Here is a 13,878-nt window from a genome sequence, read left to right on the forward strand (position 1 = left end):
GTTTCAACAAGATTTTTAGACATAAGAAATAAAAAGCTGTTGCAGAATGAGAAAATATGGAGTTCTAAAGTATAGTTAGGCACTAGAAAAGAATGATGCAAGCATCTACTACTCTTATTTCCTGCTCTTCAAGTGAATAGTGTGGGGGACACAATAATCCCAAGATACAAAGAAGATAAGCTGTATGCAACAAGCGTACACTACCTTTTCCTAAGCCACTAGCACAGCTGACACTTCAGAGTACAAAGTTACAGTTTTGAGGATGTCCTTATGCCTCTAAAATCATGTCCATTTTCTCCAGTTAAACTAATAAGGGATACTACAAGGCCTGTTTATGAAAGAAACCTCTGCAGACTCAGGGGTTGGAGAAAGTCTACAGAAGATAGAAAGTAAGATAATTTTTCTCTGAAAGCAGCTTACTGAAATAATTTTAGATAACACCTTGAATTTCAGTCTTTTTTTTTTTTTTTAAACTTCTGTTGTAATTCTTAAAAAAAAGAAGCCCAAGCTTTCTGGATGCTCACTGTAAGCATACAAATACAGACAAACATCTGCATTCTGAGTATAGTTAGTATGCAATTCCCTGCAAAAAATTGCCTGTGTCAGGTGCTTTCTCTTTTCCACCCTATCCTGAAGCACATGATGATTTGTTTTTGCAGGGAGGAGATAAAGCGGGAAGACCACCTGAATACCACACAGGTAGAATTTCTGAGTGGAGATATTAAAAAGAAGCTAAAATTCTTTTAATGACCCTCTAAAACAGCAGTACTTAGCACATCTTCATGTACAGACAGCCAAACTTTGAAGTGCCATCTAATTATATTCCTCTTAATAGATGCCAGCTGGAATAGTTCTTTGGGCTCCCATTTTAAACAAACGTGTGAACATCCAGTGACCACCTCTCACTCACTAAGGAGCCACACACAAAAGGCAACACTTGAATATGATGTTGGTCTTGGGTTACAACATAGGATGCAACCACGGGTATGTATTCTATCACCACCTTCATAAACTGTTAAAACCAGGTGGAGCAGCGTTCTTTATCTCTTCCAGGATACATCCCTGGTAACTCCCTCTGGGAGATACCTTCTGTTACTTTTCCTGTTAAATTGTAGTTCTGAGTTGGGATGTCCCCTTGGTTTGTTTCCAAACTAGCACAGACAGGCAGCCACTCCCAAACTCCCTTCAACAATCACACTGAGGCTGAACTAGGATTTGTAAAACACTGCCTTAATTATCCCAGTAAAGCCAAAGGGAAATGCATAATAAACTGCCTTCTCATAGGCAATTCTGAACCAGTGGGATTTGGCTTGGGTTTATCTTGGGTTTATGTTCTGAGCTCAGGGGTCCTCAGCTTCTCCCCTCTCCTTGTCATGGAATTCAAGGCTGCTCCTGGCAGAGCTCCTTCAGCTACAGCAAGAAGGTTAATCTAAGCCTTCTGCCCCAACTCAAAGACTGCAACAGCCTCACTGATCCAACAATAACAACAAAAATCCCAACAATACCAATATTATCATAAGCAGAAGCAGCCTTTTGTGTCACCTCTTCATGCCGTATTTCCAGATAATTCTTTGTGAACAGCCACTGAGGATCTAGTTCTCACTAATCCTACTTTTCATTGCAGATATTATTAGTACAAGAAGTTATACATCTAAAGCCAGCTTTGCTAGTGACAGTGCCATCACACCTGTGGAAGCAATACTGCAAGCAGGACAAAGAGAGCATAGCTTGCAATACTCCATGGTACAGCTACACCAGTGCTGTACAGTCTCATTTGAGCAAAGGGCAATCTAATCTAAAATTTTCTCCAGAAGGCTATAAGAAGCTCTACTCCTTACTAACAGCTTTATGTCCACACTGTCAGTTTTCAGTTCCCAAATGCCAAATCACGAGGGAGAAACACAGGAGAGGTCTAACACAGGGCAGATGTCAAAACCTGTAAAATGTTTTTATCATTTTCTTCCCCACCAACTACAGGAGACACTTCTGCCATCTGGTATTGGCCTGTCACAGGAATTTTGCCAATCTGCTCCCACATTCATCTGCTTCTCTTAGGCAACCATCAGTTACTTTTTTGGTGAACTTCTGTGCAGGTTTTGGCTGGGGTGGAGTTAACTTTCTTCACACTAGTGAGTAGGGACTGTGTTTTGAATTTGTCCTGGAAGCAGTGCTGATAACAGAGGGATATTTCAGTTACTGCTGGGCAGTGCTCACAGCATCAAGGCCTTTTCTGTTCTCACCCCACCAGAGAGGGGGCTGAGGGTACATAAGAAGTTGGGAAGCAGCACAGCTGGGAGCAGCTGTGTGGACCTTAGTTACCAGCTGTGGTTAAACCACACCACCTTCCTTCCAAGTCCCTGAAGATGAAGATCAGTGTAATATGCACAATTTATCACCAAATAATCACCAAATCTTCATGTTCTACCTGATGTGATACCTTGTGTTCCTCATTTGGACTACAGAAGTTATTTTACTCTTTTTTTGCATAGACAGAATACTGAATTAAGCTGCATATTTTTTCTGTCCTGAACTTCTGCCAGAGGTCACATCTTGTGAGAACTTTCAACAGGGATGCAGAGAGAATAAAAAACAGAACAAACATGTCAATGTGTGCCTAAATATCATGGTTCAGAATACAAATGCTCGTTTCCAGGGAATAAAAAGATACTAGGGAGAGAAGATTTTAAACCAATCATAGCCATGTCAGTTAGAATCAAAATCTCTAGCACATGATGAAATTGTTTGGAGAAAGAGGTAAAAATTATTTCCCAATTCTCATTTTCATATTCATACATGAAATGTCTTAATATATTTTACAATGATTTATAATTTTGGTATTTGAACTAACACATACTTTTATCTCTGAGAAAAACAGACAAGACAGCCTTTGAACACTCTTCTAGTAAGTTTTCTCCTAGGTAAACCATACAAAATGGAAAAAGCATGATTTGAGTACCTGCTGCTGATGATCCTCTTACTTCAAAAGTGACTTGACAAGAGGTCATTTCTGCAAAACTTTTGTCTCACGATAGTTGAAATCTCCTATAGTGGGAGGAAAAAGATAGTAATTTGAGGAACAATCACTACATTTGTTGCTGTTCTAAGTAAGAGGAAACATAAATCCCACCACTTACAAGGAAGCAAGCCACTTGCGATAACTACTGTTTGAGTCAGCAGTAGCAGTAGAAAGCTCTTTAAAAGCAGGTGCAGACCCAGGAAACAGCATCCAGCTGCAGAAGGCACTACTGCAACACTGGCACGAGAAAAATACTACTAAATCAAATATCATCTGCAAGAATCAGTATCCTGCAGCATTTATCAGTCTTCAGCTGAGATTTTTCAAAACTCTCTTTTTGGCTAATTTTGCTTCCAAGGAGGCCACTGAAAGGTTTTAACACATTTAAGATTATGACCCTTGGCAAACAGTAACTTCTGCCTCATCTGTGCTATTCTTCAGCATCCTCTTCAAAGCACAAGGAAGTTATCACAGAGCAGCACAACCACCTTGAGGAACAGGGGGAACAACCCATAACAGATGAGAGCTCTCTGCTGGCATTTGTTCACCACTGCAGACTCTGCCCCTGTATTTCCAGCCTTTCACAGGAAGCACGAGCAGCAACTGGAAGCACCATACAGCCTTCAAAACAGCACAGCAGGGAGAGACTGCCTGTAGCCAGGACAGCAGCTGGAGGACTGACTCTGCCTCAATTTTCTCCTCCAATACACACCACCTTGACAGAAAAAACCTGGCAGAACCCCACTCTCACCACTACAGCAGAAACACTATTGATGTATCATATCCTCCTGTATTATTTACAAAAGCAGTAGTCAAAGCAAAGTCCACACACAGATGTTGCTAGACTGTCATCACCCAAGTATAGCCATCTGGACATGGGCTAGAAAATAATTATACTAATTATATGCAGAATAAACTTTGCAATGGTTTCAATTAATCCATTTTTTTACATCACTGTGGGGGGCTTTTTGTTCTGTGTGTGTTTTGTTTGTTTGTTTGTTTAACCAAGCAAGTAGAATGTTACTATTGCTATTTTAGAACAGGACAAAAAGCACTTTATTTCAGTACAATCTTGGTCAGCAATCCTTTAATAGCAGCTTTAATAACAGCATCAAGAAGAACTAACAACACCAAAGAAAAATCTGCTTTTCATTAACTCTACTACTACAAGGGGAAGCCCTTGCCTTCAAAGGGCACAGGACAGTTAAACACGCCTTGAAAGCAAAAGATAGTCAGATACCAGATGGGGCAGGAGGGAAGATCATCACCAAACCTCATTCCTTGTGGGCATTTAGAATGTCATTGCAGGTGTTTAACCTTCAGAACTGTTTCTTCTGGGTCTTCCTCTCCTCCTCCTCCTCTCAATTATAACTCTCCTCTATTCCTATTATAACTACAGTTGCCTTTACTTTACGTTCCTTTTTCTCCTCCTTTATTTTCCCTCTCCATGTCAAGGAAGATGACTTTTCAGTGGTAAAATGAGAGCAAGAAAATAGTAGAAATATACATGTTTCTGGTCACATACTCCAATTCTGCACTTGTCTTGTCTTTCACAAGTCACATTTCTGCAAAGGATAAAATCCCAGACTACTGAAGGTAGAAATAAGCACAGTTGATAAACAGGAATTCCATGAAGGGCACTCCCTTGAGGAACTTTCTCACGTGTGTGTCATTAGTTGGTGTGTGTGTTAAGTGACACGTTCTAGCATTTATTTTTAGCAGTTATTTACAGACAGAGAACTACAGCCAAGTTTCAGTCCTGAAACTGAGACTGGACTCATGAAACTGGTCCAGTATGATAAAAAAATCTCAGTGTAATGCAGAGAATATAACTTACTAGCGAGCATTTATGATGGTGCTGAGTAGTCAGGGGCTTGGCGGTGTTCACCAACTGCCCTTGCTTCAACAGCCTTTAACTGAAAGGACAGAGGAGCCAAAGGGGAAATGAAGTAGGCAAAAATGCCTTGCAAAAGTCTACAAAGCAGGAAAGCGAAAGCTGAAGCCTACACCCAGTTCCACAAAGCAAGAACATGCCTTTGGCTTGTTAAAAAAAAAAAAAAAAAAAAAAAGCTGTTTCCAAAGCCAATGCAACGGCTCGAAATTAAACTTCACAAAAACCAGCATGTCTGTCCAACTGCAAATTAACTAACTACCCAAATGTTCCTAGAGAAACATCCAAAATCCTCCTAAGTCTATAAAGCTTTTAGCCAATCTTGTAAAAATTCTATGTACCCACCTGCAAGACAGGTGTGGACTTTTTCTAAACTGCCTAGTAAAACCGTTTTACTTTCTTATATAGCAGTAGCCAGTTGCAAGGAGGTTTCGATAAACTGGCTTTGTAAAATTGCCAAAATTCTACCCAAAATGCATTTTATCTCAAAAACCTACTCAACCTACCCAAGGGATGTATGAGGAAAAGAAAAATTCCACTTTACCAAGCAAGGGCACGTTTTTTTCTAGCAGAACTGCAGGTACAGTTGCACTTATATTTAAGGTCAAAGTACCACCCCTCATTCTGAAGAAACATCTTTTCTAGCAGAGCACTGAATGCAAACACACAGCAAGGAAAAACCAGGTCTTGCTCCCCACACCTGTAAAGATGGATTTTTAGGAGAATGCAAAAAATCCTCAGCTCCTCAGGGCCCCTCAGAGGGGTCATGTTGTAACTGCCGTGGGGAACTGAAGCAAATTATAAACACTTCCTGATCAGCAAATATTAATAAAATCAATTGAGCAGATATACAAACTAGAAATCCTTGTGCAACAATCCTCTTTAAACAACCTCTAAGCCCAAAAGTAATAAAGCTGAATTCACATCTGCTGCAGCTACAGGGATCCAAATGGTAACCTGCATGCAAACAATTGCTCCTCTTCCTGTGTCCCACTTCCTCCCTCTCTTTAGTCAGCTTTTACAGACTTCAACCACATGCAAGCAAGCAGTGAACACTTGTATCTCAGTTTTCCTCACGGGGAAGACACATCACCCACACATCACCCAGGCAGAGACTCATCAGCACTTCACTACAAAAAAAAACCCAACAAAAAAACAACAACTAAACAAACAAAAAAACCAACAACAAAAAAAACCCAAAACGACCAAAACCATAAAACATTAATAGGAAGGAAATAATAGAAAATCCAAACTCTCCCCTCCCTGATTCTAAAAGACAGTTTCTAGAAAATACAGGTAAGGAAGAAAAGATGGCATAACACAATCAACTATTAAAGTATCACAAATTATCATAGTTCTCCTCTAAAATGAGGTAGTAAAGGTCATCATAGATGGGGAAAACCAAAATATATTTTGGTTGTACTCAAAAATATATCAGGACATGGACTTAATTTATTCATTCAAAGCTTGAATTTCATTTGAACCTTCTGGATTACAGGGCTGGTGAAATATTAAAACCCTTCACAAGCTTTCAGCTTTAGTGGATTATTCTACCCCACCCTCAATTTCCCTAACCTTTCCAATATGATTTAAGAGGTGCTGGTTGCTTGCTGTACCATATCTCACATGTTTTTTCAGGCTTAGCTAAATACACACCAAGTAATTTGGGGCAATCCTGGAATATAACAGCCTAGATGACAAACACTGAACAAATTTCAGTCATAAAAATTCACAGCAGCCACGCCAGATTACCTGCTCTCTACTCAATACGAGTGATATTTTAAATAGCAACTTGAACAAGTTTTGATTCTAGTGGTCCAAAGGGCAGGCTTGAAGTACAATGGGATTTTTTTTTTTTTAAACTGTGGAGACTTACAAGCCTGAAGGCCTTGAACTTTGTTGCATGGACAGAGGGCTTTCTTAATTAGGAAGGGAACACTTCAAGCAACTACCTCGACAGATCTGAATGAAAAGCTGATTTTATCAACTCTAAGTTGACTGCAAGGGCTGAAGAATGGCTGGTTACACTTAGCATATCCATTGAAGATAATCAGCATTTGGCTGATACTTGTGCTGGTAAGAAAGCATCAGACTCACACCAATGTGTCCCATTTCTCCCCTTCTCTCCCCACAAAAAGCCACCAATCTCTATAATAAACTAATAGTAAAAATTCCTGATGCAAAGCTATCAACCCGAAACTGTCCTAGGTAACATTATATTTTAAAATGACAGGATAATACACAACACAGATTGTTCTAATGAGATCAAAAATACAGCTTACAAAATACCTTTTTAATGAGTGATTTTTTTTAAGCTAGTAAATTTTATAGGTACTTAATGGGATTTTTCAAAGGTAATTAGACAACTAAAATGAGACAATGTAGAACACAGGTGCCACGAAGTATCTGGAATGCATTTTAGTACTTTCAAACACCTGATTTTTAGTGTAAGGATGCTTTTAACTGCTCTATTACTGAATTTGCTTAGTTAGCTGCAGAAAAATGAAGTCCATCGTATTGGGTCTGGCTGAGAGGGAGTTAATTTTCCCTACAACAGCCCTCACAGTGCTGTGCTTTGTACTGGCAGCTAGAAAGGTGTCGATAACACAGCGGAGTTTCAGTAGTGCTCACACAGCATCAGTGCTGTCTCTCCAACATTCCTCACTATCACCAGGAGGCTGGGGGTGGGCAAGATCCTGGGAGGAGACACAGCCAGGACAGGTGACCCAAACTGACCAAAGGGACATTCCTTATCACACGGCATCTGCTCAGAGATGGACAGATTAAAAAAAAAAAAAAAAAAAATTGAAGAGGAAGAAAAAAGAAGGGGAAAAAAAAAAAGCTAAAAGAAAGGAGGGCATTTGTTATTTAAGACATCTGTCTTCCAGAGCAACCACTACACATACTGAAGCCCTGCTTCCCTAAAGGGGAAGTAGAGAATAAAATCTTCTGTTTCCCCTTGCTTCTGCATACATGATTTTTGCTTTATTAAACTGCCTCTGCCTGGACCCCTGAGGCTTTTTCCACCTTTCTCCCCCTGCCCAACCCCCTGAGGAGTGACAGAGTTGCTTGGTGGGCAACTGGCACCCAGCCAAGGTCAACCCAGCAGCACCGTCTATGCACGAACAGGCTCTTTCATAATGTTAGCACACGTTTCATCACAGATCATGGTGCACAGTCCTGAAAGTGCACAACCCAAAAAGTAAACATGCTCAATTTTTTCAAAATATCTCTCCGTCTTCTGCATATTAAGATAAAAAGGGGAAGGACTAGAAGGCTAGAGTATTTTGGCTTTTCCTTTTGTCATTTTAAGATGACATTCTCCACCTTAAGAAAAGAGACTTATGAGATGTATCAACACCGACGAGAGGCCAACTCCTTAAGGCATCGGGCTGAAGCAGGGAAAAGGTGCCACCGTCCCAGCCAAGTCATTTGACAGCTGGGAGGGCACACTGGCAGCACCGGGGCTGACACAGAGCACCCCTTGCAGCCTCCTTCATGAACCATGAATATGAACACTGCCAAGCACTGCTGGAGAAGGTCCTGTGCTCAGATTTTAACTTCTTAAAAGCTGTGCAACACACAGCAATAGAAAATCCACCATGCATCAGATCTGCTGCTGTGCTGAACAAAGAAAAGATGCGAGCCTAAGATGCAGACTGTAACATTCCAAAGACAGTGAGTCATATTGGATTAATCTTGTAGTATGATGAACAGATTTCGTTGCATGTGGTAGGTCCTAATAAGGTATGAGATATTACAGAATACATCTAAAGCAACAAATGGGGTATGTAAGGAAATTACGTAACAATAGTTGACAACACTTGGATTTTAGAACAGCGTCAGAGGATATATTTGTCAGGGCATTCCCTCTAACAACTGGGAGAGAATTTTTAGAAACAGCATTACAGCATCAACTCCTTCATATTTAACCAAACAACGAGAACATTCTTCCTGCCCCCTCATTCCCCCCCGCTGCACCTTGACTGCAGGAGCAAGGACGACCAGAAAGTCAGCAGGTCTCTCCTGCATTGCAGTGCTAACACTGGACAACAAACAAACTTGCAAGAAGATCTGGACATGCTGGTCTGATTCAAAGGCTGAAATTTTACCAACAGGCTTATGCTGACATTTAGAAAGCAGCAAAGCCCAAGTGATACTTCTGAAATTACATCATGTTAATACACAACAATTGAGAAAAATACCTTTAAGATTCTATTTTCAGTATCAATTTAGCTCCCCATGTGCAGGGCCAAGTCAGCCCTGGTAACCAAACACAAGACCCCTAAACAAACACAAGATCTGTTCACCTACAATGTATCCGCTTTGTTTTAAGTAACAATAAGTTAATTCTTTTCAGCATTTGGTAAATACCTGTCCATGTGACAGACTCTTCCACCTCAGCTATGTCACAGCAGTTTTGCAAAGTTCTTGGAACAGACAGGAAATAGCTGGGGCACGTTTGTAAGTGAAACAGAACAGCATCAGTCTGATTCCTCTTTTCTGAAGTGTTGTTTATTATTAACGTATGGCTGACAAGATCTTAGGCAGGGAGCAATTTAGCTCTCTGTGATCACACCAGCATTCCTCACTTAGGAACGACTTGGACAAATAACATGTATAATGCTCCCCACAGCTCTCAACAAACCACTTTTGTAACAGGTTTCCAAAGCCTGGATCCATTCTGTTGAGGAGCAACGTGCTTTACTGAAAGATTAATTATGTGGCAGCTCAGCCTACCAGTGTCTATTCAAGACCAACAGCATTCTTCTATTTTTTTAATATTTTATACAGTTATTTTACAGGAAGCAGTGCTAGAATAAAAATATATATGATAAAAAATTATTCTACTTATCAACTATTTCACCCTACCATTAACACTTAAAATATATTGAAGGCTAACCTCCATCTAACATCGCGTGCTTTGATAAATTAAAACACTAATATTAACAATACAAGCTACTGACTTAAAAGGAAAAAGAGAAAAATGGAAGAACGAATCTGTGCCTCCTGTGCCTGGTCAGGGTGTAGGTAGGAGATTAACTTTTAAAGTTCAGATTAATCTAGAGCTGCCTCACTAGCGCCTATGCGATCAATAACATCAAACCACGAGCTGGCAGCATCATCGCTGTGTTCCTTCAGTCCAGAGCCGAGACAAAGAGCAGCGCAGCGCACACCCCCCACGCCCGGCAGAGCCCAGCGGCGCCGCAGTGCGTCCAGCCCGCCGCCCCTCGCTGCCCGGCGGGACACGGACCGAGGGCTCCCCGCCGCCCCTCGCTGCCCGGCCGGACACGGACCGAGGGCTCCCCGCCGCCCCTCGCTGCCCGGCGGGACACGGACCGAGGGCTCCCCGCCGCCCCTCGCTGCCCGGCGGGACACGGACCGAGGGCTCCCCGCCGCCCGCACAGCACCGCCCGCAGCGGGAGCCCGGCCGGGAGGCGGCGCGCCACGTCCCCGGGCCCGCCCCGGCCCGGCCGCTTGCATAATGCCGCAGCCGCGGGACCGCCCCGGGCCAGCGCTTTAGGCGGGGACGAAAACAAACAGAGCCGCTGGCCCCACGCTCCCCGGCCCGCAGCCCACCAAGCCACCTCAGCGGGTGACAGCCGAGGCCCGGCCAGGCAGCGCCGGGAGCGCGATGCGCCCGCCTCCCTCCCATCACAGCAGCCCCGCCGCGGGCCGCACAAAGGCACACAGAGCCTCGCTCTTCCCGCCTCTCAGGGAACCTGAGGGGCACGTCCCGGTCCCCGCACGACGCGCTCCTCCCCCACGTCCTCTCAGACAACACACCGGCCCCGCGGGGAGTGCGGCACCGCTCCCTCAGCGCCCTCTCCGTGCAGGGCTCGAACAGACAGCGTTCAGCCGCACCGAACGTCCCCCCTCCGCCACCGCGCAGCCCCACCGCGACACGCGGCCGACAGCACTGACCAACCTTGGGGAGCGGAGCGGCGCTCCCCGTCCCCGCTCGCTTTGTGCGGGGCTGCGGACGGCGCAGCCCGGGCTCCCCGCCCCTCCTGCCGGGGCCGCCCGCCGGGGGTGGGGAGGGGGCGGCGCGGCCCCAACCGGTTCCAGCCGCCCCCCGCCGGCCACGTGACCTCGCCTGCGGCCCCGCCCGCAGCCGCCGCGGCCAATGGGAGCGCGGGGAGAGCCGGGCACGGGACGGGTCGGGGTCGGGCCCGTTCCTCGACAGCAACGGGGAGGGGGCGGGCCCGGGGCGGGGCTGAGGGGGGCGCGGGGAGTGCACGGAGCGGGGGCAGGCCCAGGGGGGCTGCGAGGAGTACGGGGGTTGGGGGGCGGCTTGTGGCCGCCTGCGCAGGGCGGGGGAGCTCTACCCTACCCCCCTCTCCCGAGAGCCAAGCACCAGCGCTTCCCCGCGCCATCCCCCCGGTACCTTCCTCAGAGAGCGCGGCGCCGCTCCCCCAGCGCTCTCCCGACGCCGCAGCGCGACCCGACCTCCTACAGGCTCCAAGACCTCCTCAGGAGCGCGCACCGACCGCCCCTTGCCCCCGCCGCCACCACACCGCTCTACCGCACCCCTGCTGGCCCTGCGCCCCTTAAGCCGGCGGCATGCACTGACCTGGCCGAGCGCTGCACCCGGCTGCCCACCCCTTCGTGCGGGGCTGCGAACAGCGCTGGGCGGGTTCTCCTTCGCGCTGCCCGGGGCCCCTGACAGCGCGGGGGAGAGAGAAGAGAAGATGGGACGGCGTGGCCGGCACCCGGATCCAGCTGCCCCCGGGCGCACCGGGATGGGGCGGCCACGTGACCCGCCCCGCTGACGCGTCACCCGCCGCGGCCCTGGCCCCGCCCCTCCCGCCGCAGCCAATCAGGACCGCGCGGGGAGGGCGGGAGGGGCCCGCGCCGTCCCTTAAAAGCCGTGGCGCTGAGGGAATGCTGTCCCACAGGGATGGGAGGTGCTGGGTCCGGCGGTTGTGAGGGCAGCGTAGCTTTGCCGAGGCTTCTGCTACCGTCCTCGTACTCTCAGAGATCACTCTACCGTAGTCTGTGTCCTCTATACCCAGCCTGGGAGTGTAAGGGCTGCCCTAAGGACAGGGAGCCCTTCTTTTTACCCTGCCCTTTGTGATGGTTTAAGCTCACTGTGAGCTTATTGTACCAAGGACACGATGGATATATATATATATATATATATATATATTTTTTTTTTTTTTTTTTTTTTTTTTTTTTTTGGTGGTATAAGGGGGCAGGAGCTATCCCTTTCTTCAAGGGCTCTGATCTCACTTGTTTTGATGGTGGCCATCTGTCCCTGTGTGTGCTTTCCTGAGGCCCTGCCTGTGCAGGTGTCCCAGCCCTGCCTTCAGCCTCTATCAGCCACTGAAATGTGGGATGGCAGGAGCCAACCTGCCCTGCTCCCAAAACATCTCTCTTGGGCGTCCCAGGAACATCTCTGCACTTGTGCAGGGTCTGTCTCTTTTTTTGTCTGGCTACCCCCATGCCCAGTCACATGAGCCAAAGGACTGTAATTTGTGATACAGCTAAAAACACAACTTCATGGCACTGGTGCCAAGGCAAACCATAGTGGGAATGCCCATGCTGGAGTTTTGAACCTGCAGGCAGAGTGTGTGATACATTTGTTTCAGGATAGATGAGACCATTGTGTGATGACCCTGGGGAGACTTGCTCCACTCAAAGTTATTATTGCATTTAGGACCCCCAACCTGGTGGCCTTCCTAACACCTGATTTTATGACAACAAAGGTAGCCCACTGGAATTCACCCAACAACATATTAGCAGATAAAGGGAACTGGTTTTCTCTGCGTTTTTGTTGTGCTCTGTTTTGTAGCTGAGCCATGAAGTTGTGATAATTTCACCAGTTCCTCACTCTGTGCAGAGAAACCATTTATCCTGTCTTGTGTTGGAAGTTAGTGCTGTTACAGGAGTGCTGCTCTATGTTGTCCTTCCATCTGTCACTTAAATAGAGGACTATTTTCCATTCATTCATGCCCTGCAGATCTAGCTGTGTTTATAAGCAATTTGTGACATTCCACGGGGTGCTGTAGGGAAAAGTAATGTTAATACCTGATGCTGTATATCAGAAAAGTGTGTAATGCTTCTAAACTGCTGAGGTCTCCATGTTAGTGTTGCAAACTTCAAGGAAAGAAAGGTGGGGGAAGCATGCAATAAAAGGAAATTGTAGCTGAAAGCAGCTCATTTTGAAGTGAAAAAGATAAGAGGAATTCCTCTGGGTAAGGAGGAGGGAGGGTTGGTGGAAAGTGCTTGTTGGAAAGTGATTCCCTTGTTAAACTCGGATGTGAGCTACTCTAGTTACAAACCCTTGGCATTTAGGAAAACATTAGGAGCCATCACCTCTCCAGGTGTATTCACTACTGAGTGAAGAAAGAGGATGAAGACATATTAGAGAAAACAGTATTTAGAAAAGCAATTGTCTACTTGTTTTCTATTCCCTGTTTTAAGATTTATTAGTTCAAGGAATTTGATGTAAAGCTGGGATAGAAATGAACACTTTCAAACATGGTTTGGTGTGTTAAACTTTTCAAAAATTTGATGTCATGCCAGAGATATTGTAAAATCGTAACATTATTTTTCTGTTAAAAACTAAAGGTGTAACACTTGGTCTCATTCAGCCCTAGTGTTAATTTCAAAAAAAGGCCTTTATTTTGTCAAACTATTATTGCATTCCCTTCAATAATTCACTGTAGCAAAAAAATTACAATTTAGGCCCTAAATGGATTCAAGAAACACTCATGTGTTCATTTTGTTAAAGATATACATCAGTGTGGAGCAAGTAGGAAAAGGGTGGGATGGAAAATACTGGTTTATGTTGACTTGCTTAACCTGAAGAAAAGTCTACATTTAATTAAGCTTGCCAGCACACTTTTTTCCCCTCCTTAAGGAGTTGCTTCAATATGGTTGGGTCAGATAAGGTCATACCTTGGCCATGATGCAGCAGACAAGTCTCAGCTACTCCTTAAGAGGATATAAAACTGTACAGTAGTTA

General features: G+C 45.2%; 1 protein-coding gene across 4 annotated transcripts in view; it reads right to left on the reverse strand.

Moving 5' to 3' along the window:
• Positions 1 to 11,666, reverse strand: part of GPCPD1 (glycerophosphocholine phosphodiesterase 1) — a 43,592-nt gene extending 31,926 nt beyond the window's left edge. The window contains exons 1-2 of one of the 4 annotated variants that reach the window (XM_048296766.1): positions 11,482 to 11,665; positions 2,957 to 3,042 (exon numbers count right to left, since the gene is read on the reverse strand). In XM_048296766.1, the coding sequence (XP_048152723.1) occupies positions 2,957 to 3,005 (49 nt within the window). In that variant the 5' untranslated portion in view covers positions 3,006 to 3,042; positions 11,482 to 11,665. Of the gene's footprint in view, positions 1 to 2,956; positions 3,043 to 10,836; positions 10,942 to 11,481 lie in introns of those variants that run through there. The other 3 variants (XM_048296768.1, XM_048296767.1, XM_048296769.1) reach the window with 3 other exon arrangements.
• Positions 11,667 to 13,878: the final 2,212 nt, after the last annotated feature.

Source organism: Corvus hawaiiensis, chromosome 3 (assembly GCF_020740725.1).
Source record: "Corvus hawaiiensis isolate bCorHaw1 chromosome 3, bCorHaw1.pri.cur, whole genome shotgun sequence".
Taxonomy (NCBI): domain Eukaryota; kingdom Metazoa; phylum Chordata; class Aves; order Passeriformes; family Corvidae; genus Corvus; species Corvus hawaiiensis.